This window comes from Lipotes vexillifer, unplaced genomic scaffold (assembly GCF_000442215.2).
Source record: "Lipotes vexillifer unplaced genomic scaffold, Lipotes_vexillifer_v1.1 scaffold1098, whole genome shotgun sequence".
In the NCBI taxonomy this organism is placed as follows: Eukaryota; Metazoa; Chordata; class Mammalia; order Artiodactyla; family Lipotidae; genus Lipotes; species Lipotes vexillifer.
The window spans coordinates 248455-272633 of NW_006798559.1; the positions used below are offsets into that span (position 1 = coordinate 248455).

Genomic DNA, 24179 nt, shown 5'->3' on the forward strand with positions numbered 1-24179 from the left:
TGGTACGCGGGCCTCTCACTGTTGTGGCCTCTCCCGTTGCGGAGCACAGGCTCCGGACGCGCAGGCTCAGCGGCCATGGCTCACGGGCCCAGCTGCTCCGCGTCATGTGGGATCTTCCCGGACCGGGGCACGAACCCGTGTCCCCCGCACCGGCAGGCAGACTTTCGACCACTGCGCCACCAGGGAAGCCCCCTAGTTTTTGTTTTTAAAGCCCAGTTTCACTTTCTTATTGCCCACTGCCGTTTTTATTGGTTGTGTGTCTCTTCTTCAGGAACACTATTTGTAGACTGGTTTTTAGCTTCTGTCCTCTATCATCATCTTTTTCATCTGTGTCATCAGTGAACAGACTTGACTTGCCACGATGTCCATTCTGCTCTTCGCTAAGAGTAATGAGCTGGGAGACACAAGTAAGGTTTCCCAAAAGCTAAATCTCAGTAGCAGAAACTAATAAAGGAATGATGGAGGTCGATAATCTTCAATGCCTGCCATGAATCGTGGGTGCAAGTTTGATGAGAAACAGGGCATTTATGTAACTTCAAAGCCTCTCCCTACAGAGCGCTTATTAATTACAAAGGGAAAGAATAACCTCACAGAGGAAACACATGTCAGACACCACCTTAATCAAACGATCAAAGCCAGCATCACCGACTTTGGGACAAATGGACAATAAATAAATAAGAACAAATGGACATCGGACTCCCGACGTGATGCACGGAGAGGTGCACATCAGTGCGGTGGTGTTCTTGCCAAAAAAGCACAACCTGAATCTAACCATAAGGAAACCTCAGACAAACCCAAATGGAGGGACATTCTACAAAATAGCTGGTCTCCACTTCTCCAAAGATGTCAAGGTCAGGAAAGAGAAAGGCTAAGAAACTCTGTGAGATTAAAGGAGACTAAGGGAATGGCAATGAAATGTAACCTGTGATCCTGGGTTGAACTGTGGACCAAGAAACACATACAGCTTAACAGACACTACTGGGACATTTACTGAAATTTGAATATATATTGTGGGTTAGGTAATACGAAATGTTAATTTCTTGATTTTGATAACTGTACTGTGGTCATTGTAAGATACTGTCTTTCTTCTTGAGAAATACATCTGAAGTATTTAGGGGTAAAGGGACACAATGTTTCCAACTTACTGGCAAACTGTTAAGAAAAACTCATATATACTGCATGTGTCTGTGTGTGTGTGTGTGTGTGTATGTGTGTGCGTGTGTGAGAGAGAGAGAGAGGGAGAGAGGGAGAGGGAGGGAGTGCAGGGTGGGCAAGAGATGGGGCAAAATCTCTGGATCTAGATAAAAAGTATATGGGAGTTCATTGTATTATTCTTGCAATTTTTTCTGAAAGTTTAAACTTATATCCAAATAAAAAGTGAATACTGTGTAGTAGGAATTGAAATCAGCACTGGAGGAAGAATGGAGCAGCAACAGGCTATATGATGAGTTTTGGGGTCTTCTCAGGTATATTTATAAGATGGAGAAAGTATACAATTTAAAAAGGGAAACTTCGATGAATGTTTTTAATCGAGAACTGGCATGCTGAGCGAAGTCAGGCTTCTCAGCTCAGCTACTTTTTCGGAGCAGTGAGACAGTCACCCTTTAGGAGGGCTTCCAGGCCCTGCCTTCTGTTAGCCATTGGATACAAAGCTCTGTGCCTTGCTTCTGAGCGTGGCCCAAAGCTTAGTGCTAAAACAGGGTGTTCACTATAGTTAAAAGAAGCATTCAGTCATCATCTAGAAAGCAAGTTACAGGTGTGCACACACACAGACAAGAGACTGAAATAAAATGCTTGTGGGTTGTGGGATTACAGGTCTTTTCCTGTGTACTTTTGCATTTTCCCAAGTGTTCTACACACACACACACACACACGCGCGCGCGTGCGCGCGCGCGCGCATTACTTTTCTGCTTTCAAAAACGATTTAATTAGGGACTTCCCTGATGGTTCAGTGGTTAAGACTCCATGCTCCCAACACAGGGGGCGCAGGTTAGATCTTTGGTCGGGGAACTAAGATCCCACATGCCACACGGTGTGGCCAAAAAATTAAAAAAAAAAAAAGATTTAATAAAAAATCCTGAACGAGAAGAACTGGACTCAGGGGCAGAGAGGGGTTCAGAAGTGGGCATCTACCTTTCCCCAGATCACTGATTCTCCATCCATTCACAAATGCTTCCTGAGTACCTATGCTGTGCCAGGCATCATGACAGGTGCTAGGTAAACAAATGTGAACAAGAGTCGAGAGTCCTATCTTTGGGTTGGTTATACTCTGGAAGCGCATATATTTGTTTTGTGTGGTTGGGCACAGTGTTCCGGGGAGAGGGTGGAGGGAATGACATGGACCAGGCACGTGGGCCACGGTGAGGGATCAGGGTAACAGTCTACACTCAGAGATACTTAGTTTTTAGAGCTTGTTTCAAAGGCATAAAAATTCAAGTGGTAATAACACGTAATTCCATCCCCACCCTGGCCCAGTTACGGCTTATTTATACACATTTCCCTGACAGGCAGCTTCGACATGACTCACTGCATCTCTCCAAGTATGCAGGCTGTTTCCTCCATTTGCCCTTCTCCCGGGGCCAAACTCATCTTAATATTTTGCTCATGATTCCAAAAGGAATTCCATAATCCAGTGTGTTCATTTTTCTAATAAAAAAAGCCAGCTGGGCTTCCCTGGTGGCGCAGTGGTTGAGAGTCCGCCTGCTGATGCAAGGGACACGGGTTCGTGCCCCGGTCCGGGAAGATCCCACATGCCGCGGAGTGGCTGGGCCCGTGAGCCATGGCCGCTGAGCCTGCACGTCCGGAGCCTGTGCTCCGCAACGGGAGAGGCCACAACAGCGAGAGGCCCGCGTACCGCAAAAAAAAAGCCAGTGTCCAAACCTCCAACTACTTCCGGTAACCTGCTTCTCTGCTTACGCCTGCAGCCTACAGAATCCGGCATCTAATAAACTGGGATGGTCTCTGGCCCCTCCTTCCCTTTTGCCTCTGATATGCGCTGAGGGCTGTGATTCTCAATTCTTAGAATCTTCCAGGGAGCTTAGAAAACTAAGATACCAGCCCCACCCCAGACCAGTTAAATCATATCCTTGAGAGAGCAAATGCTAAATTCTACAGGCTTATTACCTCCATTACCTTTGCAATGTGTCTATTTGACCTGGCACCTAATAATTCGAGCCTTCATCACCTCTTAGTCTGCTAAATGAACAGTATTTTAATTGTTCTTTCCCTCTCTTCATCAAAGCAGTGCTAGTGGTGGTGGTGGGGATAGTAGCAAGCTAGCCACCACTGAGTCTTATTCTGTGCAAGTTACAATTCTAAACTCATTACAATGCGCGGCCTCATTTTCACACAACTCTTGAGGTCCAGTCCTCTTCTAATTCCTGTTTTATAGATGAGGAAACCAAGGCAAAGAGAGATGAGGTAATTTCCTGCAGCTGCACAAGTAGGAGGAGGTAGAGGCGGGATTCAAGCCCACTTTATTAAACAACCTCCAACACACAGGCATCTCAGGTTTGGCTCCTACATACACGTACACACGTGTATCTCAGAAGTTAGAATGAGAAGCCCTGACTTGAAAATGGAGAATGGTGGTCTTCTCCCAGTCTACAGAATTTCAAGTTAATGTTAAGGTTTTCTCCCATGAATGTTCTTTAAGTTTTTGAGGTCTGTTTATCTATATTAGAGTGCAGAGTATAATAATATACAACTTACTAGAAAAGTATCCATTTTGCTGTCTACCATGTAATGTATCCACTGTTCCCGATTTTCCACTCTCAGACAAAACACGAGCCCCTGCTCCACCGCAGTCCTGAGTTCATATCCGTATAACATACATCTGCAGTGGCTGCAGGTTTGCCTGGCAGTGGGAACTATGGGTAGAGAGCCTTGTTAAGAGCTTAGGGATTTCATATATTTTCATGCCACTTACACTGAGATAATAAGTCAGGAGAGTAGCTGATTTATTTAAGGAAAAGAATCTAGAAGGGAAATGGAAGCTTAGAGAGGGCAAAAAACCCCTTGATGTCTATTAATACAGTCTCCCAGAGCCAATGAAAGAATTATAGGAAGCAGAGGGTTGAGAAAAAGTTGGGCAAGTGACTAGACTAGGTATTAGATGGCAAATGGATCGGGGATGGAGGTGGAAGGTCTAGCTCTTGCGTGAAGTTGGGCGGTGAACATTAGAAGGGAAATAAGATGATGCATCACAGGAGGTGGAGGGCCATACACAGGCTTTTTATTTCATTTTTCAGAGCTGGATTGCTCTGCAACAGGGAGGATGGGAAACTCAAAGAGTCCATGTGTGAATTTTAAAGAGAATTCACTTCCTCTAAATGTAAATGAAGATTTTAGAAGATACATAGACAGTATGTGAAGGATACTGGCTGGGGGATGCCACAGGATGGGTGGGGTGCGAGCAAAGATTTGAAACAGAGACAGTTGTGCTGGGAGGGGACAAGCCAACTTTGTGGCGGGGGCGGGGCGGGGTGGGGTATGGGATGCCATGTCCTCCACAATGACTGACCACTAGAGGGCGCCTGTACCTCGCGCTCGGCAATTCCAAGCTGTCCTGGAATCTGGAGGGCCACAGGCCCTACGGGCTACTCAGGACTTGGTGACTGGCCACAGACCTCTCAGGGCAGCCTGCACAGGACGGCTGGCCCTGTTGCTCACTGGTTTCTCCTAGAGATTGTGAAACAGCAATCCCCACATGTCTCCCCAGTGGATGGCTGTGACAGTCACCTCAGAACTACACATGACATTGCTTTGTGAACTACCAAGGGCTCTGCCACTGTAAGCTGGTCTCATGATTCCTGGAAATCATACGGGCTCACTGTGCCATTATGTATCTCCCTATGCATACCTTCCTTCTCCTCAACTAGGCTCTAAGCTTTTAACAAAAAAGGACTATGAGGATATCTTAAAATGTCCTGAAGGAGATGAAATACTATATCTGGATTTGCTTGAAAACAACCCAGTGTGGCTGAAGGGGACCACTGAAGTTTGCCCTAATAGAGTTTTAGAAGCATCATGTGTTCCCAGGTCTCCCTGTCTGTAAAATGGATGAGTCACACCAGCTGGGGTTCCTTCTAACTGGACCCTCTGTGTTTCTGAGATCCACTGCACAGGGGATAGCATCTGTTAGCTTGTGGGGCACGTGGGTTGCCCCAAGCTCTTAAGAAAGTCCAGGAAAAGGGTGTGCAGGGTCCCGGCTGGGAACATCTCCCATCCTAACGATTCCAGTCTGTTGCAAGCCCAGGTGAGGAGACCTGTCAGATCCCATTTCTCTTCCTCCCGGGACACTCCAGACCTTCCTTTGTGGCTGTGTTGCCTCGGACCTTGGCAGGAAGGCCTCAGTTGCCCCTCGGGATTTTTGTTTGCCTATGTTTTAATTTAATTCTTTTCTCTAACATCCTTTATAGAAGAGTCTCTTCAACTGTTGCCATGCAGCTCTGCAGGAGAATCGGGGCCTGCTGACCGAGCTCCAGCGGGAGAGAAAGGAGAGAATGGAGAACGCTGCTGCTCAGATGGAGGGGCGGCAGGGGAGGACCGGGGTCACCAGCCAGGAGCAGCACTGGCGTTTCCGATAGCACAACATCCCGGGTGGTATGAGCACGTGCCGAGGTGGCAGTGATGGGGGCGTGCACAGGCAACACCCTAACTGCTGTGCCCCTGACTCGTTCGGCTCACACACTTGGGGCAATACTTGCTAGAACTGTGGGAAGGTGGAGGCAGGGACGTGGGACAAGTCAGCGAGAGTGTCCCTTCCACGCTTGAAGGAGAAACGGACTTACCAAGTGTGCTGGGGACGGTGACCTGGTATCCTTGACCGTGGTGCTGGCGGGGACATCGAGGAGGGGCCATTTCATCTGCAGGTACTGCACAGGGGACAGAAAACAATGCAGCTGGTGAGCGGGGGCCTCTCGTGCACCCCAAGTGAGCAGGGAGGCGCTCTGTGGTGGTGGTGGTGGGGACGACCGTGGCTTATTTTACCTGCACGCTCCTTACTGTGTCAATGGCCAGAGATCAGAAGAGTGTAGAGCATACATTGACAACCACTACTGCCACCAGCCCCTCCGTCATTCTGGGGTAAAAACATGACCAAAGTATTCAAAGACCCTATTGGTGAGGGTCTTTAGTGGTGGGACAAGCAAGGCGCATCAAGGAACCCAGGGCTCCCAGATGGTGATCCTGCCTGTTCATTTCCATCTCTTACAGCATCACACACAACACTCCCCAGGAAATAAACAGCCTCTCCAGAACTATGTGGTGAATAAATGAACAAAAACCATCTGCCTGACACTTCCAGGGTCACGGCTAATATCTGTCCATATTCAAGGATGTGGATCTTTACTTTGTTGTAGTGTTTCTCGATCTTGAAAAGATTTTCCAGTACCCTACCCTCTCCCATGTATTACTGTAAAAAAACCAAACCAAACAATAAATCCCCAACACACACACACACACACACACACACACACACACACACACACACACACACATTGTCTTTAAACGAAAAGCCTCTCCTCAACACCAGCATGGCAGAGTGTTGGGCAACAGTCTGGGAGAGAATGGGTGGGAGAGGCAGTGACGGGCTCTGGAGTTGAGTGTTCACAGGTTCAGGTTCTCACTCTGCCGATTATGCTGTGTGACCCTGGATAAGTGTCTTAACAACTCTGAGCCTCAGTTTCTTCATCCATAAAGCAAGGCGATTATCACGAACTTTACACGTTGTTAGAAGGATTAGGGACAATGTCTAGTACTGAACACAGTGCTGTGCACGTGGAAGACATTTGATAAATGGCAGCTATTATTTTCATAAGCAAACCATTAGTCTTTGCCAGGAGCAAAATACACATGTCTGAGTGTCAACACTGATACGGTGCTTCTGGGCAGCAGACCAGCCATGCAGCCTCTTTGTAGAATTCTTGAGGCCACTTTGAAAATTCGAGCTCTAATAGAATGTGGTGGCTCCAGGAAGAGTTTCCCAAGGAGACAGAAAGAAGTCTTTGAATCATCCCTTGCTCTGGTCATTTAATTTCAGGTGAGGGGGAGAAAAATCTTGATTTGGCCTTGAGCTCTGAGCACAGGTCAGGAAAGGAGGATGGGCAGTGAGTGCCCCTTTGCTCTCCATCAACCACAAAAATTGACTGAGAAGGCAGGGGCTGGGCTTTCCAAAAGGTATCCACAGGCAGGAATAATAACCCAAGGACACATCTGCCAAGGGCCAGCGAGTGGCAGAAACAGCAGCTGGGATGGGCCAAGGATGCCTGGCCGTGGGAGGTGGGAATGACAGCTCCACTCGGGACCCTCTGGTGCCCTGCCCCTCCCCCCCCGCCCCCACTGAATGTCATCTCTATCCCTGTGCTTTGCTGATCCTATCTGCTTCCTTCCCTTCACACCCTCACTCACCTATTTCCCTTCCCAGGAGCCTACACTTCCTAGATGAACTAACCGCGATTTAAATGCCTTTGGCAAGTTAATAGCACTGGACAAACATCGGTCTAGTGAGTTAAACTCATTTCCTCAGTGAACAACAACATTTGTGCTACGCTGGCAGTTTTCAAAGCAGACTTACACACGTAAACCAGTTTAATCTCCACAGCATCCCTGCTACAAGTCAGGGTGACTGTCCTAATTTTCTGACGAGCTAATGGAGGTAAATTCAGGGTAAATGACTTGCCCACGTTATGACGAGTTGGAGCTGAGGTCTCTTGACTTCAAATCCCACACTCTTCACCACAACATGAGTCATAAAGCTTTTCATAACACTGTCCTCTTGAACATTCCACTGCCCCCCACAGCCTTTGCTCTGATGGCCTTTTCTCTCTCCTTTTCTGTCTCGCACAGGGTTGGCCACCCAGAAGCTGAATGAATACATACATGGCCATGTTCTCCTGTAGGGACACTTGAGGTGGCTGGAACTTACTTACCCTTGAGTGCTAACCAACACACTCATCTCTCTACAAGCAATATCAGGTGCTAAAGAGAAGCGTCCCAAATTTACCCCCTGCCACATGAAACACAAAAGAAGTGTTCCCAAAATCCATCAACTCTGCCAGCATCTGATTCCCTATTTAGAGTCACAAAGATCCACACTGAACACTTTTTCACTCTTGTTGCTTACCAGGAATGTTTCTTAGACCATGTCAGGGTGGCCCAGAGAAATCGATTTGAATCCTGGTTTGGAACAGTGCTGCAGTTTTGGGTCTTTAAGAATACTATCCGCTGACCTTATGGGCTGTTAGACATAGCAGGCTTGTAGGGTGCTTGCACAGAGTTTCTCAACCGTGGCACTACTGACATTTTGGGCTAGAGAATTCTTTGTCGTGGGGCTGTCCTGTGCATTTTAGGATGTTTACCAGCATCCCTGGCTTTACCTACTAGAATCCAGGGATGCTGCTAAACATCCCTGCCAGTAGCTCCCACTCTCCGGCCCAGTTGTGATTAGCAAAAATGTCTCCAGACTTTGCTAAATATCTCCTGGAGGGGCAAAACTGCCCCCCCCCAGTGAGAACCACTGCTCTAGTGGTTGAGGAGCTGGTACCCACTATACTATAAGATGCATAAGGGTCCATATGCCTTGGTAATGGGGCGATCAATGTACAAACATACATACAAACACATACACACACGCATAATAAGGGTTTTTAGTAGTAGCTACTATTTATGATTGTCTATCATGTGCTTGGTGGTTATGTACCCCGCAAGACGTCTGGGCTTCTGATGGGAGGAAACCACAGTGGCCTCTTCTCTGCTTAAGGTCCACTCTTTTTTTTAAAAATTGAAGAATAGTTGACTTACAATGTCAGTTTCTGATGCACAGCAAAGTGACTTAGTTATACATGTATATGTATATTCTTTTTCTTTATAGGTTATTACAAGATATTGAATATAGTTCCCTGTGCTATACAGCAGGACCTTGTTTATCTATTTTATATACGGTAGTTTGCATCTGCTAATCCCAAACTCTTAAGTTGGCCCTCTCGCACCCCATTTCCCCTTTGGTAACCATAAATTTGTTTCCTATGTCTGTGAGTCTGTTTCTGTTTTGTAAATAAGTTCATTTGTGTCATATTTTAGATTTCCACATGTAAGTGATGTCATATGATATTTGTCTTTCTCTGTCTGACTTCCTTCACTTAGTATGATAATCTCCAGGTCCATCCGTGTTGCTGCAAATGGCATTACTTCATTCTTTTCTTTTTATGGCTGAGTAATAGTCCACTGTATATATGTACCACATCCTCTTTATCCATTCATCTGTCAATGTACCTTTAGGTTGCTTCCATGTCTTGGCTATTGTAAATAGTGCTGCAGTGAACATAGGGGTGCATGTATCTTTTCAAATTACAGTTTTCTCCAGATACATGCCCAGGATTGGGAATGCCAGATCATATGGTAACTCTATTTTCAGTTTTTTTTTTTTTTTTTTTTTTTTTTTAAGGAACCTCCATACTGTTTCCCATAGTGGCTGCACCAATCTACATTTCTACCAACAGCGTAGGAAGGTTCCCTTTTCTCTACATAGGGGCCACTCTCACTTACTAATTTTAATGAAACCTGGAGGCTTGGAGGGTGGGTGAAAATTTTTAGCCCCGTCCACTGCTTAAGTCTGGCTCCTTACAGATAAGACAGGCGTGGAGAGGTGGTTCTGAGAATAGTGTGCGTCTTCCCAGGATCCTTCCTGCTCCAGTCGATGACGGGGGCTGGGCGGGGGTGTGTGCCTGTGTTCAGACAGGGCTTCATTCCGAGTCGTAGGGAAGTGGAGGGCTGTCACTTCCCCCTTTCCTCTTTTCTGCTTTTTTTTAAGATTTTGAAACCAGTGGTGGGAGCAGGGGATGGGAGAAGACCTGTAAGACTTGGAGTCCCTGCAGCTTAGTCATGGAAGGCCTCTGGATTGTAATTCTGAGGAAAGGAGCATTCTAAAGGGTCAGCTGAGCTTCCCAGAACCATGAGTTGGGGCAGAAGGAGGCAGCAACGCAGCTTATAACCCTTCCCAACCTCCTTCCCAGAAATCTGGAGGTGGCTGTGCAGTTCTGAATTCCTAGGTCAGGCTCAGCCCAGCGTTCAGCCGAAATAAATCTCTCTTGGCTGTAATTCTCATGTGCGGCCAGCCCCACAGGGCTAATCACTCATTGGTGGGGAGCATGTTCTTGTGGATTAAGAGATGTGTGGCTAAGCCTAGATTCTCTGCACAGTAATGGCATGTGGGCAGATTAAAACTGCTGGCTTCTCCAAGCCCAGGCTAGGCTCCATCCAACTGGCCACAACTGGTTCCTGACCAGTCTATCATGGCCAGACTTCAGTATCTCCCTCCTCGGGGATGCATACCGTGATGGAACGCATGGGACCCGTGTGGCATCAATGCACTGACGGCCAAGCAACAGGAATAGCCACCACTTATGGGATAAGCGCTCTCTTCTGATTCTCAAAAACCAGAAAGGAAAAAACTAAACCCAAATGGTGAGGACTGTTAACCCTCAATTTACAAATGCTACTGAACGTGCTGCTGTGTGCGGTGACTCTCTGAGACAGGCCAGACAGGCAGTTTATAATCTTACTGAATCTGGGAAACTCTTTTTGTGGGACTGGAGTTCCGTGGAATGCACTCGGGGAAGTCCTTTTTTTTTTTTTTTTGGCGACGCCGTGTGGCATGTGGGATCTTAGTTCCCTGACCAGGGATCGAACCCACGTCCCCTGCAATGGAAGCTCGGAGTCTTAACCACTGGACCACCAGGGAAGTCCCCCCCACCTTTTTTATAGTTGATTTACAATGTCATGTTAGTTTCAGGCGTAGAGCAGTGATTCACTCATACATACATATATATGGGAAGTTCTGCTATTGTGGTTCACAGTTAAGTATAGTGAGGCTGTGGTTTAGAACCTGTGTTTACCTTGTTAAGGAAGGATGATTCTGTTCCTTTTTTTTTTTTTTTTTTTTTTTTGCGGTACGCGGGCCTCTCACTGTTGTGGCCCCTCCCGCTGCAGAGCACAGGCTCCGGACGCGCAGGCTCAGCGGCCATGGCTCACGGGCCCAGCAGCTCTGCGGCACGCGGGATCCTCCCGGACCGGGGCACGAACCTGCGTCCCCTGCAATCGGCAGGGGGACTCCCAACCACTGCGCGACCAGGGAAGCCCGCTGCTCTTTCTCTTAATGTTCTGGGTCCCTTTGGGCCTCTTGGGCCCCTCTCCAGTACCCTCCTTGGGGATATCCCTTGGCCAGGTGGGCTGTTGCAGCTCAACTTGGGCCTGGGGAAGGGTCCCTCTGCAGCGTCTCTCACTGGAGAGCCAGAGCCCTCTTCTTGCGGGAAGGTGGGGCACTGGGCCCACAGAATCCCGCTTAGCTTGGAGACTGTGCAGCAGATTAATTGCAGCTGTGCCCTGGAATTTCCCCAACATACAAATCTTCATGATGTAAAACAGCTGGGAGGAAATCCCAGCATGCCCTGTCCAGAGGCAGAACTGCCAATGAGCTCCGGAGATTAACCCTCCGCCTCCCAGAAGGTAGGAACGGCCCCTCCCCCAGCCAGGCCCCCCAGTTCCAAGCTTGCTTTGGTGGAGACGGGAGTCTCCAGGACTCTTGGGAACGCCCACGTTCTCCCCACTCACACGTTCTCACAGAAAACCCTTTAAGCAGGGCCCGGGCAAGAGAGGAAGCAAAGCCTCATGTTACAGACTCAATCGCAGTGTTCCCGGAGGTGGGGTGCCCTGCAGCTGGAAGTCAGGAAGCAAGTCAGCTCCAAAAGATGCCCAGGTGAGAAGACCCCACTCCACAGAATCCCTTCTGCTTCTCCTTGGTGGCAGGGTCAGGCCTGGTGCACACAGAAAGGGCTCCTTTCTCTACCTTTCCCGTCTTGTGGTTTTTGTGCTTCAGAGCAGAAGCTTACCCACTTTAGGTGACCAGCCTTTCCTGCCTCTCTGGTCCCCAGTGGTGAATGGAGATTCTGGGACCCCATGAATAGAGAAAAGGCCTTCCCAGGATTCCTTCCCAGGAGATGATATGGTGCGGCAGCCACACCCAGGAGCACAGGCTACTACCCACCCCCACAGGCAGATGGCCGTCCGCCCCACAGTGACGAGGACATCGTGCAAAATGCTCTCCGTTTCCTTTTAAAGATGATCTTTAACATCAAGAATCGTATTATAAGTGAAAAATGTGAACCATCTATCAGTTTTTCCTTACTTTCCATTCTGCCACAATTGGGGACGAAATTGTTCTTTGGGACAATTGCAGTGGTTTCCCAGACCCTACAAGAGTTCAGACTTCTAAAAACCAACCTACCAGATATCTTCCCTACTGAAAATCCTTTCCTGGTTGGTTGCTGGGTCAGGGGATACTCACCAGCAATCTAGGGCCAACTTATCCTTCTGGCTCCAACCCTCACCATCCCCACACCCCCTCACACCAGCTGCACTAAAGTTCTTTTCTTTTTCTTTTTTAAAATTGATTAATTAATTTTTGGCTGCGTTGGGTCTTCGTTGCGGTGCGCGGGCTTCTCATTGCAGTGACTTCTCTCGTTGCAGAGCACAGGCTCTATCTAGGCGCACAGGCTCCAGCAGTTGTGGCTCATGGGCCCTAGAGCGCAGGCTCAGTAGTTGTGGCGCACGGGCTTAGTTGCTCCGTGGCATGTCGGGTCCTTCCCGACCAGGGCTCAAACCCGTGTCCCCTGCACTGGCAGGAGGATTCTTAACCACTGTGCCACCAGGGAGGTCCCTGCACTAAAGTTCTTAATGCACTCTGACTGTGCCACATTGCTCGACTGGTTCTTGGCCTGGTGTATCCTTGACTCGTGGGAAACTCTGTCCCCTCCTTGCACCAAGGTCACCTTCCCTGACAAGGCTTCTCCAGCTGCACACAACGGCCAGTCACACTCACCTCTGGGCCCCAGCTGTGCTTGGTGTTCCCATGGCACTCAGTGTGTTGCTGTTGTTATCCGTTTGCAAATTCTGCCTGTCTTTTGAACCGTCAGTTCCTCAACGGTCACGTCCACATCCTCAATTCCTTGCCCAGAAGCCAACATTCATGACGCCTCCAGACCCTGTCCCACCTGGAGCTTAAGCATGTTATCAATCTCATAAGCCCCAGTTTCCACATCTGTAACATGGGTCATCCGGCCTCTTCCTGAATCCTTTAGAGACAATGAGACACACATAATGGCGCCCCTTTCACTCTTAAGCGATTGGTTCTCACTTCAGTTGGCTTAGTATTGCCGAGAATTTGTAAATGCAGCCTGGAACCCATGATACCCAACCCTGCCTGTTCCTGGAGGCTTCTTAAAGTCCTCTGTCTTCTATCAAAATGGACATTAAGTTGATGTAAATTTGAAAACGTACCAACATTGAGTAATGAACTCATTAGTGAGGAGACAGAACAGCTTTCCCGAGTGGCAGCGACGTTTAGTTTTCAGAAGTCACTGAGGAAAAGATACAATAAAAGTACTGGAAGAACTGGTTCCCCAGTGATGAATTAGACACAATTCCAGGAGCAAAAGCTTAAAAAATAAGGTTTACACCCTTATCCCTTATTTCCTTTTTCTAAAGATGAGTAGTTTCTGCATTTGCTTAGTTTTATGAACGGCACTAACCCCCAAGTACAATCACCTTCTTTGTTTTGCTCAAGTGTAGACGGCTGGGTCCCTTTTTCTTCTTCTTTTTAAAAATATTTATTTATTGGCTGTGCTGGGTCTTAGCTGGCGGCATGTGAAATATACTTTCCTGACCAGGGATTGAAGCCGGGCCCCCTGCACTGGGAGCACGGAGTCTTAACCACTGGACCACCACGGAAGTTCCCTGGGTTCCTTCTTGAGGCTTTGCTGATAGGTGAGTTGTCACAAGTAAATCCAAGTAATAAATCCACAAAGCACTATAATAAGTGACTATGCAGTTTAATACAACAGACACAATTTTCCTTGGAGAAGTTATTTAGAACCACAGTTTGGTAGTGTTTTAAACCAATGAAGTGACTTCTGTCTGTCTAGCACGTGTCACAGCAACTTAGTCAACAAATATCTTTGCAGCCCCTCTGTGCACTGGCAGCAGAGGGGCTCCAAGATTATTCCATGACTGAAGAGAAAACTCAAAAATAAGACTGGGCTGGGGACTTCCCTCGTGGTCCAGTGGTTAAGACTCTGTGCTTCCACTGCTGGGGGCGCGGGTTCCATCCCTGGTCCGGGAACCAAGATCCCACATGCTGCGTGGCACAGCCAAAAAAAAAAAAAAAAAAAAAAAAAAAAAAAAGGGGGGAGATTATTCCATGACTGAAGAGAAAACTCAAAAATAAGACTGGGCTGGGGACTTCCCTCGTGGTCCAGTGGTTAAGACTCTGTGCTTCCACTGCTGGGGGCGCGGGTTCCATCCCTGGTCCGGGAACCAAGATCCCACATGCTGCGTGGCACAGCCAAAAAAAAAAAAAAAAAAGAGAAAAAAAAAACGAGTGGGATGGCTGGGTTTCAGTTTCCCCACAAACACCCATCTCCTCCCCTTCCTCCCCAATAATTCCCCTTCTTTCCTGGATGGCCTCAAAATACTCCCTTCCCCTCCCAATTCAGAGAATCTGGCCATTTTGCCTACCAGATTTGATGAAAGGGTTGTTTTTAAAATTGGCTCCCCCCCAGAGGCCAATTTCTAAGTGGTGGAAGACAGAGCACAGAGGTGACACAGCAGGGTTCCAGGCTCTTCCTAACTTCTCTGGACTAGATCATCTCACCTTTAAAATGGGGCTATTTTACTTCATCAGCCTGAAGGCCGGGACCTGGACCAGCCAGTCTCCTATGGAAGAAAAATCAAATGCAGCTGTTTGTCTAAAGCACAGTGGACGCCTCGGAGTGGAGCCTGGGTTGAGGTGATCAACGGATACAGAACCAGGAGTCCTAGCTGATCCCCACTTCCGAGCTGTGTACCTCAGGATGTTACCTGACCTTTCAGAGCCTCTGCTTTCTCACCTGTAACATGGGCATAAAGGGTTTTTTGTTTTTTTTTTTTTTTTTTTGCGGTACACGGGCCTCTCACTGTTGTGGCCTCTCCCGTTGCGGAGCACAGGCTGCGGACACACAGGCTCAGCGGCCATGGCTCACGGGCCCAGCCGCTCTGTGGCATGTGGGATCTTCCTGGACCGGGGCATGAACCCGTGTCCCCTGCATCAGCAGGCGGACTCTCAATCACTGCGCCATCAGGGAAGCCCTGAATAACGGGTTTTTTATTTAGAGGGGTGATCACTCGGAGAGGACCAAGAGCTGGGCGCGCGGCAAGCTCTCGGGAAATGCATGTTTAGTCACTAAGACTTAGTTATTCTTGCTCCATGAGCATTACCTGCACTTTTCCCAGGGACAGCTATTAACAGGGTTTGGCTCTTCACTCATCTGGGTGCTTCGTGGGGAGAGGTCCTGTGTGGGTAAATGTTTAACAGCTGGCTCCCTAAGCAAAAACAAAAAGATAAGCCCTGCTTTGCAGCATTTGCTGGGATTCATGGTGTAAATATTCCCACCGTGGCTGATTGCAAGCTCCCGCAGTGAGCCGCCGATGGCAATGTTGGAAAAAGATGCTTATAACTGGCTGGGGCAACACCAATGACTGTAGGCGGGAGCTGAGGGGGTCTCAGATCTGTCCCGACTTGCTGGGACTGCTGGCTGTGTTCACAGATGGCTGGAGGCTGATACGTGTGGTCTTGAGGGAGAGCTGGACACTTGGCCGAGCATGTCTTCCTGGCCGCTGTGTGCTCCTTTCAGAAGGAGCAGGGGACCTCTACCCCCAAAGCTCTGGGTACAGCTGCTCTGTGGTAAAGGGACTTCTGGGGCAGAGACCTGGGCTTTCCAGAAAAGTCAAAGTTAAACAAACTGCTTTTGGGTCCTTCATTTTCCAAGCCTGGAGCTACAGGCCTCCTGAGTCCTATGTAGCCTCTTGCAGTGGCTTTGAACTTGGGTCTGCTGGGCCCAGGTAGTTTCTGTGCTCACTGCCCGACAATGAACACACCATAGAGAAGATTCTTCACGGGAACTGGCCTTGGATGCCGGGCCCTCCTTGCCTGGGCGGACCCCTGCCTGACCAGTCCTCCTCTGCCCTCTGGCTCCAGCCTTGTCGTGGCCACGTCTGGCGTATACTGACGGTACACCCCTGCTATCACGTATGATCACCTGTCCTCGCCCCGCCGTGGCCTCTGCCCTTGCACCACGTGGGCACCTAGAGCTGACCCCACACCAGTACATAGGGAGCTGCCTCATTCTGCTAATGGCCTCACAGTAACCGCAGCATGGAGGTACCATAATCTACTAACCAGTCCCATAACCGTAGACGTACAGGTGCTTTCCAGTCTTTTGCCGCCATGAACATCCTCATCACTTTGCTCATGTCTGAGTATAACTGTAGGACCCATCTCCAGTTGTGAGGGGACTGCTAGGTCAAAGGTATGTACATTTAACTTTTCGAGAGGTATTACCGAAGACCTCCCAGTCTACACTGCTCGCTACCAGCAACACACGAGAGAGCTCATCTCCCCGAGCCCTTGCCCACACAGTGTTATTCAACTTAACGATCTTTACCAGATGGGCAGGTGAAAAACCGTAGCTCACTGTAGTTTCAATTCACATTTCTCCTGTTGTAAGTGAGGCTGGGAATTGTCATAAGTACAGGTACTGGGTTGAAGGACAGAAAAAAGATGTGTAGCCAAAAGGGCTTACAGTCTATGGGGGCGGCAGGGAAAGGGTGAGAGTGAGTGAGAGGGGTCGCTGGGGTTCCTCATAATTACAGAGGACTGTGCAGCCTCTACCGCATCTGACCTTCACTCGGGCGGAAAAAGGGCAGATGTGATAGGAGCCGAGGGCACGGTCTCTGGGGCATGCACGCCCCAGGAAGGAGGGAGGGAGAGGGGAGCCCAGGAAGTCACTGCTGCTTCCACTTCCCACCACTGTCCCACCCATCTCTGTGACTGCAAGGCCCTTGATGACTCGAGAAAGAAAATAAAGGCAACTAACTGGCCTTTTACCTGCCAAATCCTATAGGCATCTCTGGGGAAACACATTTCCTGCCCGGAAGCCCTCTCCCGCCTTGGCTCCTGTGGTTGCAGGTTCTGTGTGGCCTCTGGTTGGTCTACATTTATTGACCTGCATAAATGTCTCGGACCAACTCTTCAGTGAGAAAAGCCAGTTACGGCGGAACCCGGGAGGACAGTCACCAAGATGTTCTCACTGGGTTTTGGCATTTGGGGCAATTCTCTTACTTTCCTCCTTGCGCTTTTCTTACTCATTTGAAATTTTTACAATGACTGTATAGCATACTACCGCAACAGTGAGCAAAGCTATTAAAATAACAGCAACCCTAGGTTAATTGTTTCCATCCCCCCAACCTGTGCCTTCAGGTTTCCCAAGTAGAAACCTCAAAATCTACCACCTTAATGTCTTCAGCTGCCTCCCCTACCTCCTGTTGGTCACCAAGTTCCATGGACCCTGGGCACCTTTCTAGATTCTAGGGATTCAGGTCCTCCCTCTTCACAGCTGGGCTGCTGCAGCACCTGCAAGCTGGTCTCCTGGCTCCTGTTCAGTGTCTGCTCCACACAATCCCGGAGGCACCTGGGGGGGGGCAACCCAGTTCGAAGGGGGTGGGGGTGGGCTGCAGGTCATCTGGCCTCAGATTGACGAAATGTCTGTTGTCCGTATCAAAGAACAGCGTGGTGAGTGGAGATGAAGGGGCCCCAGTCTTCCTCCACAGTGTGGCCACTGCTTCTGTCTCTCTCCCCATCTCTTCCCGTCCACCCTTTACTGGCTCCCAGAAACATCTTTCTAAAACACAAAACTACCCTATTTAAAGCTATCAGGTGGCTTCCCATTCTTACAGAACTGCCTACTTAGACTTATAAAACTGACCAAGAGGCAGTGAAAGCTCTGTACAGAACACTCCATAAATGTTTAATGGGTACCTCCTCTATCAGGTGGCGATTTATGTGCATGATATGCCACAGGGGAGATTTTTTAAAAGCCATATAAACAACTGGAATATAAGTCAGCAGATGACAGGTTCAGAGAAGAGAGGGATTGAAATGGGCAGGATTCTCGTGGGAAGACCGGAAGACTTCACAAAAGAGGTGGCATCTGAGCTGGGTGGGTCACACAGGGAGAAGAATATGCTTCTGTAGTCATTTAGTTTCTTAAAAAAAAAAACAATTAATTAATTAATTATGGCTACGCTGGGTCTTAGTCACAGCATGCAGACTTCTTAGTTGCGGCATGCGGACTCTTAGTTGTGGCATGTGGGATCTCGTTTCCTGACCAGGGATCGAACCTGGGCCCCCTGCATTGGGAATGCAGTCTTACCCACTGGACCACCAGGGAAGTCCCTGTAGTCATTTACTTTTAAAAGCACTTTAATTACCTCATTCGATCTTACTGACCCCTAAATATGGATAAAGCAGATATTATCACCCTCATTTTAAAGATGGGGAAACTGAGCCTGCTGGAAGCTCTTGGATTTACACAAGGTCATGAACTAGTTGATGGTCCAGTTGGCACGGGAATACGGGGCGTTGGACTTTCATGGTATGACTGAGAGGGTACGAGGGCATGCTCTCTGTCTTCTAGAAGCTTCAATTTCATCCTGGAATCTTGGGATAGCAAATACCGGGCATGGGTGCTGCCACACTCCCCTGGTGGACCCATGGCAGACACTGCTAATAGATCATGGCACTTCTCCCAATTAATGCTGGGTGACCTCAGAATTCTCCACCCAGTACACCAGGCAGCCACTAACAGTTGGATAAAATTGATCTGTGAGGTGCAGGCTATTCATTCTGATTTAAGCCTGAAGTAGATAGAGATACTCCGGCTGGCGAAAAGGAGAGGTGAGACCAGGCCTCAGGAACATTTCCCTCCTGGCTGGCACATGAGGAGCTACGTTCCTAGACAGAAGGGAAGGAGCCATGGAGAATGTGACTGGATAGCAAAGCCTGTAATGACTGCAAAGCCCATTGACCGAAAGCAGGCCTGGGAATTCTGAAGTTTATGGATTTCCCCTGTGGGAGAAGAAGCTGGAAGGCATCCCAGGTATTGAGGAGAAAGGAAGCAGGATCTGTGGATAATCAATGGGCAACAGGAAGCACTTATCTGGGGCCAGTAAAGCACACAACACAAAAGAACAGCCAGGCGGCCCGGAGCTGCCTCCCAGTGCATGGAGCTCGGAGGGCCTCTCTCCAGAAGCCCTCTCCGTGGCTCCCACAGGCCCAGCAGTGGCCAAAGTCAACAACTCCTGGGCACCAGGAAATGGGAAATGTCTGAGGAGGTCCCTCAATAGGTGGGCAGCTCTGGGAGAGATCTGGGACCCCACCGGCGAGACAGGATGCTGAGAATAAGGCCACACTAGCCATCTCTACACAGGACTGTCACTCCTGATAACAGAGCCCAAAGTCCAGGTTCCTGCCTCTGATGCTGCTGTGTATGCAAATTTGTGTGCACGAGTGGGTTAGTCACGCAGAGGGACCAAAAAAGATTCTACATTCATATGGAAGCGAGGCTGCAGGAAATTAGGATAGGATAGTGGAAGGGCTAAGAAAGTAATGTTTATGGTGGGTATATTGTATGTTGATACTTTATATGCATTAGCACACCAAGCTCATGCCGCCTCCTCACTTCATTTAAAAAATTTATTTATTTAATGTTTAAATTTCTTTTTTTTCTTTTTGGCCACTCCATGTGGCATGCAGGATCTTACTTCCCTGACCAGGGATCGAACCTGTGCCCCCTGCAGTGGAAGCATGGAGTTTTAACCACTGGACCACCAGAGAAGTCCCCTCCTCACTTCATGAAAGGGTATTGCACCTCATTCCCAATTCCCATCTCAATTCTATTAAATAACATCTCCTATTTTTAGTATTAAAATGAATACTTTAGTAGGCATTAGCATATATGTGTGTGTGTGTGTGTGTGTGTGTGTGTGTGTGTACATATATACATGGAAAACTGCTTTCTTGGACACTGTTGCTTTCAATAAAGTTCCATTTTAAAAAGTAGAAATAAAGTGAGTCAATTCAAAGAAAAATGTTAAGTAGATGCCATAGGTGCTATGTGGCAAAGATTATGTACATAAGGGATATCTGAGGAACACTGCTGTGGAATCACGTGTTTAGTATGGTCATCCAGAGGCTACAGCAAATTACAGGCAGCATCCCTAGGAACTGGGAGAGGTCTGCAGACATAATCCCAAAGTCAGCATGTCCCAAGACACACCACTATTCCCAAATGCTTCTCACCCAGACCCACCATCCTCTTGTGCACTCCCAGGTCAAAACCTCAGAAATCTTTCCCTCCACCCTCTCCCTCACTGCTGGCTACGTCCTGTCCATGGGCTGCCCCGGTATTTTTTTCATCTCTACCACCCCTGACCTTGCAATGGCTTCCTAGTTCCTCCTGCAAGTCATGCACACATCCTGCTGCCCCACTGACTCCCCTGCTCATAGCCAGGCTCGCAGATCCCCCCTCATCTCCCCTGGAGCTTCCTGGGCTCAGGAACCACTTACTCGTGCCTTGGGTTGCCACAGCCCATAGCATAGCACATCATCTGAGAGCTGTTTGATGGCTACGGCAGGGTGTTTCAGAGTCAACAGAATCAGAGACACAAGTGCTTTTACCCTCTAGGTGCTGCTTCCCAGCCAGTTCTAGGTGGAAATGCATCTAAAGGTCAAAGGCAATCAGTGGCTATGCTCCTGCGGTTGTTATCAGAGACCCTACCCTTGCTGGCCTAGGACAAGAGCAGTGATAACCACAGCCTTCTGGGCAGGCAGAGGATAGAGCCAGTAGGACCATCTACTGGTAGTGGGTGGTCTACCAGCTGATAAAGACTCCATTTACTTAATACAATAAGACTGATCAAATAAAAAAAAATTCACTGATATCATATCTGCTTCCAACTATTTTAACATTTCACCATACAGTTTATATATTGATCACAAAAAATAACCTGGTATATCTTCTGTAGGGCTGGTGGTGGGGGATGATGACACCAGGCTTGTGATGCTCAGCACTACTGTGGAACACAGCATTTCTGGAATTCATATTCTGTCTGATATTACCATTTAGGTAAGCAGGTAAGTAGGTGCAAAAGCCAAGGACAGCAAACTGTCTGCATAGAAGAGTAAACAGAAGTCTTTAAAGATAACATTTACTGGGACTTGCCTGGTGGCACAGTGGTTAAAAATCCGCCTGCCGATGCAGGGGACATGGGTTTGAGCCCTGGCCCGGGAAGATCCCATACGCTGCGGAGCAGCTTAGCCCGTGCGCCACAACTAGTGAGCCTGCACTCTAGAGCCCACGAGCCACAACTACTGAGCCCACGCACCTAGAGCCCATGCTCTGCAACAAGAGAAGCCACTGCGATAAGCCCGTGCACTGCAATGAAGAGTAGCCCATGCTCGCCGCAACTAGAGAAAGCCCGCTCGCAGCAACGAAGACCCAAGGCAGCCAAAAATAAATAAATAAATTTAATAATAAAAAAATAACATTTACTGATCAGTTACCTTATACCAAGCACTGTACCAAACTATTGTATTTCCATGTGTTATTTCATTTAATCCTCATGGCCTTATAATGTTTTTTTTTTTTTTGCTGCGCCACGCGGCATGCGGGATCTTAGTTCCCCGACCAGGGATCGAACCCATGCCCCATGCAATGGAAGCACGGAGTCTTAACTGCTAGACTGCCAGGGAAGTCCCGTAGCCTTATAAATTGATGCTGTTATTGTCCCCATTTAACAGAGGAATAGAACAGGGAGGTTAAGTAACTTGCCCAAGCCCTGTTCATCCCAAAGGCCACACTCTAAACCCTTTCATTATACTAGTGTTGGAAGAGAAATAAACCACACCACTCCTCCAGTCCATCCTGGCATTTCTCAGATGAGGGCACTCAGGCCACCGGCAGAGCTGGGATTAGAACAACCTAGGCATCCTGGCGCCCAGTTGCAGAAGAGCTAGTATGGATCAGGTTATTTTTTTCAACCAACACATAACTTACAGGGGAAAATATAAAAATAATTGGAAGGGGATGAAATATTACTGTAAGCAAAGCAATATTATGAATGCCAATCAGCATCAGTCATATAACACACAACAAAGGAATGATTGTATCATTCAAGATTTTGTTTTGGAGAATCCAGAAGACTTTTTTGAGTGTGGCCATAGCTCCACACTGCCCCCTGGTGGTTCCCATGCACACATTGGGAGCAGGCCAGACCAAGGACTAGCCTGAACAAAGACTTTGGATCAGGATAGATGCCATGTGTACTGAAAACCACATCAGGGAAAGGCCTCAGAAATCCCAGAGGCAGTCAAGATCCTTTGGTCTAGGTACTTACCCAAACAGTTAAGGGAAATCTCTGGGCTCCACTTCCATTTGTATGCAGAATTTGAGGTAAAGAAGTTATGAACTCAGTAATGAGTTAAATACTTTCAGTCTGTCATATTGGCTAAGGCTTTCCCCCTCTTTAGTTACCATGGGTACTTTTTCATACCCTGTTGGTGGGAAAGTAAATTAGTAAAGCTTTCTTGTGCAATTTGCAGGTATGTATCAAGTCTTCCAAAGGCTTACCACCCCTAGGAATATATCCTAAGGAAATAATTAAGGATGTGAGCAAAATATAGCTCAAGAATGCTCACTGAAGAGCTGTTTATATAATAGCTGAAAGATATTCAGTACCTTATGCTACAAATATGATATCCTAACTTATGAAGTAGGTGAATATTTATAGACGTGGAAAACTGTGTATACTGTTAAAATGAAAAAGCAGGATACCAAACATGTATAGCATCCCACTTTTGAAAAAAGTCTTCATATATGTTTTGAAGAGAGGTCTGGAAAGGGTACACATCAGGAGGTGAGCTGAACTTATCTCTGGATGACAAGATTATGGGTGTTTTAATTTTCTTCTTTTGGCTACACATATATTGCTTTTAAAGTATAAAAACAAATATAGGCAATGGGAATCGCTTTTTTTTTTTTTGCGGTACGCGGGCCTCTCACTGTTGTGGCCTCTCCCGTTGCGGAGCACAGGCTCCGGATGTGCAGGCTCAGCGGCCATGGCTCACGGGCCCAACCGCTCCGCGGCATGTGGGATCTTCCCGGACCGGGGCACGAACCCGTGTGCCCTGCGTCGGCAGGCGGACTCTCAACCACTGCGCCACCAGGGAAGCCCGGGAATCACTTTTTAAATAGAAGTTTTAAAGACAGATAAAACTGATTGGGGGGAAAAAAAAATCAGTAAAGTCTATATTCAAATCTCTAGTCTCTCATTTCTGAATTTCTAAGGGTTATTTTTCCTCGAGTGGTGTCCTGCCCCTGACAACTCCCCTCCACCGTCGCCACTAGGGCCTGAAAAGGGGTGATATCAGCCCCTCAAGAATCTCTACTCGTCTCTGGGCAAGATGCGCTGGGCCAGCAGTGACCACCTGCTGCACTCAGCCCCACTCCACAGGCAGTGCCCGTTGACACGCTTCCTCCAGCTGTTTTCCTTCCCCAACTGAACACCGATGGGTACCCCAAAGGGGGCAAGTTTGGGTACCATTTCGACCAGAGGGGAAGGGCTGTGGAGATAACCCAGTCTACAGGAGCTCAGACCTCCCTGGGACCTGCCTGGAGGAGCTTGAAAACATTGATTCCTGTCTCCCCTCCCTATCATGTTCTAGGGTAGGACTAGAGTAGCCTTATTTCTTTTTTCAAAGCTCCCCAGGTGATGCTAAAGTACGCTCAAGAGGTTTCTTCAGCTGCTAAGAACCCCTTCCCCCTAAGAACTTTCCGCAGTTTCTGCCCACTGGGCTTCTCGTTCAAAGATGACCTCCGTGGATCTGATCCTGTCCCTTTGATACTCTTCTTATCCCCCAGAGCAAGCATTCACCCACTTACCCTTTAAACATTTTTAAGTGTTTCTTATTGTATGCCAGGTCCCATGTCTTCCCCGCCCCCCCAAATGCTTACTCAGAACACTATCTTTATTACAGAGAAACCATTATATGGATAAAGTTCAAAGTGGAAGTGTCTGGGAAATATGGAGAATCCACAACCTGAAAGCATCCTTTGCAGAGTCTCACAAATTAACCATCAGGAGGTTAGACAGGAAATGCCTGCACCGTGATTCCTGATGATGTCACTGGGCAAATTCACCATCACAACCAGTATCCCTTTAACATTCCTACTGGCGTCAGCACAAGACGT

At 48.1% G+C, this 24179-nt stretch overlaps 1 protein-coding gene across 1 annotated transcript in view; it reads right to left on the reverse strand.

The window, feature by feature from the left end:
* The window catches only part of TCF7L1 (transcription factor 7 like 1), a 162232-nt gene that overhangs the window by 19039 nt on the left and 119014 nt on the right, over window positions 1-24179 (reverse strand). Inside the window, exon 4 of the mRNA XM_007470598.1 lies at window positions 5793-5876. Within this exon, the coding sequence (XP_007470660.1) occupies window positions 5793-5876 (84 nt within the window). The remainder of the gene's footprint in view (window positions 1-5792; window positions 5877-24179) is intronic.